The sequence below is a fragment of the Lissotriton vulgaris genome, chromosome 2_1 (genome assembly GCF_964263255.1).
Source record: "Lissotriton vulgaris chromosome 2_1, aLisVul1.2, whole genome shotgun sequence".
Classification (NCBI taxonomy): domain Eukaryota; kingdom Metazoa; phylum Chordata; class Amphibia; order Caudata; family Salamandridae; genus Lissotriton; species Lissotriton vulgaris.
The window spans coordinates 63,704,934-63,711,271 of NC_141687.1; the positions used below are offsets into that span (position 1 = coordinate 63,704,934).

At 48.5% G+C, this 6,338-nt stretch overlaps 1 protein-coding gene across 1 annotated transcript; it reads right to left on the reverse strand.

Annotated features, from left to right (window-relative positions):
• Positions 1-244: 244 nt before the first annotated feature.
• On the reverse strand, positions 245-5,295 carry LOC147729576 (uncharacterized). The gene is made up of 5 exons (XM_086954011.1): positions 5,242-5,295; positions 2,786-2,885; positions 2,492-2,590; positions 2,210-2,350; positions 245-2,034 (listed from the first exon to the last, which is right to left on the reverse strand). The coding sequence occupies exons 1-5, from the start codon at positions 5,293-5,295 to the stop codon at positions 245-247; spliced, it is 2,184 nt and encodes a 727-aa protein (XP_086810137.1).
• Positions 5,296-6,338: the final 1,043 nt, after the last annotated feature.

Here is a 6,338-nt window from a genome sequence, read left to right on the forward strand (position 1 = left end):
GGTAAAGTGTTGGTTTATATGTTTCAGGAGCTGTTCTTGAAACTATGAGACCTTGTTTGAAGGGGCCTAGGGAAACAGTTGTTTCTTGTTTGAAGGGTTGTGAGGCATCAGATGTACGCTGCTTGAGCAGTCTTAAGAAGCGTACAGACTTTGTCACTAACCTCTGGACCTTACGGGTATATTTTGGGGGCCTCTTATGAGCACTACTGGCTGTGGGGGTCTTTAGGGGCCGGTGTTGCCATAGTCACACCCGTATAGCATGTATGTCTGCCACAGCCGCCTGACACTCCTGGATGATCACTTTTTTACACACCCCAACCCTTTCCACGATCTTCTGATGGGCCATACGTGTGTACAGGGGCTTGTTCACCCCCAACCCCCATTTTAGGTTTGCGGCGATCGCCTGGCGTTTTAGTTTTCGAACAGCCATCTGCATCTCTTTTACATGAGCCGCAAATACCTCATATGTGTTTACAGACCCCTCTTGCGCCTGCTTAGAGGGCCCCACCTTGCGAGGCCTTATAAATGGCTGCAACGTCTTAGGACCATCTATACTGCTAACAACCTTAGCACCATTCTGTAAAGCCTGTGCCGATAGTGTTCTAGAAATAGGACCCCCCGGCGAACGCCCTGGTGCGGACAGGAATGGAACATTGCAAACTTTGTATGGAAAAAGCGGCTGTACCCCCTGGGCCCCCGTGGTCTTGTCATCCACACTTATTGCTGAGGGCTGTGTGGGGCTTACGACGACCGCGGGGCTGTACCCGGGACTGTACACATGGCTGGCATCGGGGCTGGACACGGGCCTGTACACGGGGCTGGCAGGTGGGCTGGACGCGGGACTGGACACGGGACTGTACACGGGGCTGGCAGCTGGGCTGGACGCGGGGCTGGGCGCGGGGCTGGCAGCAGGGCTGGTGGGGTCGTATGCCCCCGGAGGGGTACTAGGGGACAATGGGTATGAGGATTGTGAGGAGCTATCGTTATAATCAGGGGTCCTAGCTGAAATGCCTGTGTCAGGGTGTGCTGACCTGTTAGCTGGGTTCTGTAAACCCGCTGTGCTCAAAGACCCCTGGGACACCGCTTCAGGGGTTCTACCTAGGTTGTCTACCGCCCCCCTAATCAGCTCAAGAGCTGGGGTGTTCACGATAGAAGGCCCTTCTAGGGGTTGCGTGTTATTACCAGTTGAGACCCTAGGCTGTGCCTGAACACTTACAACCGGCTTTGGGGGCTGCTCAGGGGCGTGTACCTCTACATGTACAGTTATTTTATTTGGTACTGTCTGGGGTTTCAGGATGCTGGGTGGATCCAGCGTTGCTTTATGGTTGCTGAGGGACGCTGCTATCTGTAGCTTAGGGACCCCCGGTTTCAGTTTCAGATGTTTTCTTGAGAGGCGCGATGTTTTAGGAGGCTGTGGCGGCGCCATCTCTTCTACATCCACAGCTACAACTACCGCCTCCTTGGGGCTCACGGGTGTATAGGCCTCATTCAAAGGTTTAACAGTCTTTTTTACAGATAGGTCTAAGGGGCTATCATGGGGTTCAGGGGTCCTAGGTTTCTTCTTCTTGGGGTTTAAGGGCTTTGCCTGGACCTCTGGGAGCATCGGAGCCGTCTTCTTTAAGTTTAAGGGTTCTGCTTGGGGCTCTGTGAATACCTTGGAGGACTTCACACGTTTTAAAGGGTTGGGAAGGTTCTCTGAGTCCTTATGTTTCTTCTTAAGGGCGGCAGTGATTGAGATACCTTTCCCTTTTGATACGCTGAGAGGGCCCAGACCCCCTGTAGCTGTTTTACAGAGACCCTGCCCTGTGTTATCTGTGTTTGTCAAGACTCCGCCAGTGCTGACTCCACCCCTGTGCAGAATAGATTGGTGTAGAGGATTGTTCATCATGTTTGGTGTGTAGTGCGCAGAGACTTTTTCGCGGCGTACACGCCTACTCACACCTTTTGTAGCGCTTCTGTTGTTCTGGACGGTTGCTGTTATGTCCCTTAAGGGCTGCGCCGACCTCTCTTCAGCAGCATGTTTCTGAGCCGCTTCTAAAATATAAACAGAAAAAATATATATGTTAGAGAAAGTATAAAAAGAACACACACAATCCTAAGTTCTACACCGCCACCTTTTTATATAGGCCTTGCTACAAGTCGTTGTACCCTTCTGCTTGAGAGTCTGTAACACCGATAGTACTTTTCACACCCTTTGTAACAAACACACCTGATAGAGGTCTTTTTGCAACTCCTTTCTTTGACGGTGGTCCCACTTTAGAAGGTAAAGCTTTCCTCTTCAAAGGGCTTTCTTTTGATTCTCGTGCCGCCTCTTGTACCTCGACGCCGTTCGGGCATAACGTGGGGGTGCCTGTAAAGAAAAAATAATACCCCGTCTTAGTCATATTTCTGAGGAGTCCCACTATACACCATCAGGGTCAGGACTGTGGCCTACCCCGCCAACTCCCCTAGCGTCTTAGACAGTTTAAAATAACAGGGGCTTTTTAATTACATGTAGGAACTGAAGTGTTTTGCACACGGTTCAGAGCGTCTTGAGCCTCGATGTACTCCATAAGCTCGTCAAAAGCTTGTTGTAGGTCAGGGTCATAAGCTGTAAAAGCATACATACATGAGAGCCCATTAGAAAAAGAGAACTTCTGAGAGACTGGTGTACAAAACTACGTAGAACTACATAACTCTAAATATATATATATATATATATATATATATATATATATATATATATATATATATATATATATATATATATATATATATATATATATATATATATATATATATATACCTGGCTGTGGGGCCAACAAGTGGCCAGCGTTGCTAGTTATTACAGCGGGGGCCAGCGCAGGGGGCACATTGGTGACGGTTGCATTTGCAGGGTCTTGCATCTGTATTAAACATTAAATTTAAAAAAAAAGAAATAAAAACGGTTTTAGTAAACGCCTTTCTTAAATAAAGCGTTGCAATTTTTCAAAAAGCGTTGCATGTGTTGCTCTAAAACACTTGTTAAAAAACACCCTGCGCCATATCCTATCATTCTGGGTAAAGGACTTAATGTACCACCAACAGCCCACCTTGCAACCATTGCGCCTATGTGTTTGGCACTCTTTTGTAACATGTACACGCCACTTTTCTCTTGTAACACCTTATTTAGTACCTCGCACATTTTGATACTTACGCCAGTTCCACAATTGCCTACATAGCGCTTATTCTTATGCTGGAGTGCCTGCCATTTATTGCAGTATTATACCTCTAATGGCACTTTGTTTTCTCTTGTAACACACTGTTTGCTACCTCTTGCTTACTCCCCATTGTCTACCACGTATTGCAGTATTATACCTCTACCTGTAACCTGCACACACTTCACTTTTTTTCCACCGTTTGCTAGCTCATGTATTTTGGTTGCGCACTATTGTCAATTTTACACCCTTGTAACTCATCGTCTGCTTTTATACTTTGTTCACTGTTAATTTTCTGTTCCTATTGTGAAGCCTCTGACACCTTCGTGTGTGCTACATTTTGCACTGGGGCTTATGTAAAGCGCTCTGCCTACTTAGGGTCAAGTTAGCGCTATATAAAATATTTAAAAAACATGCACACCGGGGCTGCTGTGCAAAGCTAGCCCCTACACGCATTTTTTTTTTCTGTTTGTATTTTTTATGTGCCGCCTGTAATATGTAAAGCGCTGTGACACCTTAGGGTAAAGTTTGCGCTAAAATAAAATAAAACACACACCGGGACTGTAGGGCATGGCCCGCCCCTACAGTGACGAACTGCCGACATCACTGGAAGGGGGCGGACCTACCCCTGCAGTCACTGAGGAAGCCTCTCCACCGCTGCTCCAACGACCCACGTGGATCCGTGGGAAATGCCCCCTGGACCCTACGGACGGAACACCAGGACCTGTGTCCAGCCCCAGACATCCCCAGAGCAGCGCCTTGCTGAAGCGGGCTCGGGGACATTTAAGAAAGAAAAAAAGCGCCAAAACGAGGCATGCGGACCAGAACACCGCTGGAGCCTGCAAAGCGGGGCACAGCGCCCCAGGTACCCACAGAGCCCTCCACCCACAGAGCCCCCGAGCAGCGCCAGACACATAAGCGGGCTCGGGCGATTTTAAAAAAAGCGCCAAAACTTGCAAAGCGGGGCACAGCGCCCCAGGGACCCACAGAGCCCTCCACCCACAGAGCCCCCGAGCAGCGCCAGACACATAAGCGGGCTCGGGCGATTTTAAAAAAAGCGCCAAAACTTGCAAAGCGGGGCACATAGCCCCAGGGACCCACAGAGCCCTCCACCCACAGAGCCCCCGAGCAGCGCCAGACACATAAGCGGGCTCGGGCGATTTTAAAAAAAGCGCCAAAACTTGCAAAGCGGGGCACAGCGCCCCAGGGACCCACAGAGCCCTCCACCCACAGAGCCCCCGAGCAGCGCCAGACACATAAGCGGGCTCGGGCGATTTTAAAAAAAGCGCCAAAACTTGCAAAGCGGGGCACAGCGCCCCAGGGACCCACAGAGCCCTCCACCCACAGAGCCCCCGAGCAGCGCCAGACACACAAGCGGGCCTGGGGAATTTTATTTAAAAAAATAACGGCCACGGAGGCCCAGGGACACCGGGACCGGCACCAGAGACAGCCCCATAACACCCCAAAGGACTATGGCGACCCACCAGGAGCCCCCCTCGACAACTGGCCCCCGGGTTTATTTATTTTTTAAATACAAGGCCCTCAGGACCCCACCAAGGAGCAGCAAGGACCCCCGAGCCCCCCTGGACCCCTCCAACTCTCTACATCGGTTTGGTGAGTGCAACAAGGCATTATTTATTTTTTAATTATATGCCATGTATATTATTTAAAGCCCCTATGGTACCGTTACAGTGTAGTTAAATGTTTCTATGAACTGTAAAATGCATGTTTCCCCTCTGCATGTACCCTCCTAAGACCTACAACATTATGCCCCTTAAATAAAAAACCCCTGCAAACTCTGCGCCATCCCCCACAACACCACCCCTATTAACATTAATTGTCTACACACATAGCTTTAAACTCAAACCTTCAACACAGCCTTTATTCATTTTAAATACATCTACATTTCACGTCTTGTAAAAAACTTCATTGGCACCTTTATTCACATTAAACACAACACATCGCCTTAAACATTAACAGTTTACAAAGTACTCTTTAGCATTTTCAAAACTACAGTTTTGTATACTTTTAACACCACATAAACATGCGCCCATGCTTTATTTACCTTCTCTACATGTTGGCAGGCTGCGTCAATCTGGGAAAAGTTGCTCAGGTCCATTCTCGCCTTTAAGTTCCAAGGGTTGTCTCTGGTGCAGAAATCCTCAAAGTGCCGCAAAAGAAAAAAACAATCCAGGCCAGGCAATCCCCTAAGGTTTCTTGACTTTGATGCAGGAGCCCACAAGGTCCAGCCAAAAGCAATCCACGCCAGTCGCTCCCAGAGTTTTTGGAATGGGTGTTTGACAGTGTTCCTTAAGGGGCCTTTTTATACCTGTCCATGCATGCTAATTAGAAGCCCCCACACCCTTTATGACTTGAGGGGTTTAGAATGTCATGGGGGTCTTTGGAAGGTAACTTTTTTCTATCTTATCTTGGGAAGAGTAGGGTGCTTGGGGCCATAGCAAACATATCAAAATCTTCTGGACACTTTTATAATGGGCCTCATATGTTAAAATGGCTTATCTTGGGCATTAGAGACCCCCGGGAACCGACCTTTGTCCCCGCCCTAAACCCATCACATGTCATCTTTCCAGCCAGAGTCATCAAGTCTTGGCCTAAACTGTCACAATTCCTGCCAGCATGTCCAGTTTCGACCCAGGGGCTTTGGAGGTGTGTGAATTACGTCCGAGCACTTGGCATCCTGTTTCAGGTTCTCCTGGGAAGACTTGCCACGACATCTGTCTTTTTCAACATCCCAAAGCCCCGGGGCCGAAACTGGCTTGTGTTTTTTAAAACACACTATGGGTTTCCAACAAAATACATTTTAAAAGCCCGTTTCGGCCCAGGGGCTTTGGAGGGGTGTGAATTACGTCCTAGCACTTGGCATCCTGTTTCAGGTTCTCATGGGGAAGCCTTGCCACGACATCTGTCTTTTTCAACATCTCAAAGCTCAGGGGTTGCTGAACATGGCTTGTGCTTTTTAAAACACACTATGGGTTTCCCAACAGCTACAATTTAAAAGCACCCCTTTTTTTTTCAAACATAAAAAACATCTCCCAACACACAGGGTTGGGGACTCAGGCCTGTTCAGCAGCTGTTCAGTCTGCAGCTGTCTGCAACACCCAGTTTTAAACATGCACAGACATTTCCAGCCTGCACGCACTT

Coding starts and splice junctions, on each gene's coding strand:
- LOC147729576 (XM_086954011.1), bottom strand. CDS start 5,295: ATGGACCTGAGCAACTTTTCCCAGATTGACGCAGCCTGCCAACATGTA. Junction 2,351..2,491: donor AAACACTTCAGTTCCTACAT/GTAATTAAAAAG, acceptor TTTTCTTTACAG/GCACCCCCACGTTATGCCCG. Junction 2,035..2,209: donor TGCAAAAAGACCTCTATCAG/GTGTGTTTGTTA, acceptor TTTATATTTTAG/AAGCGGCTCAGAAACATGCT.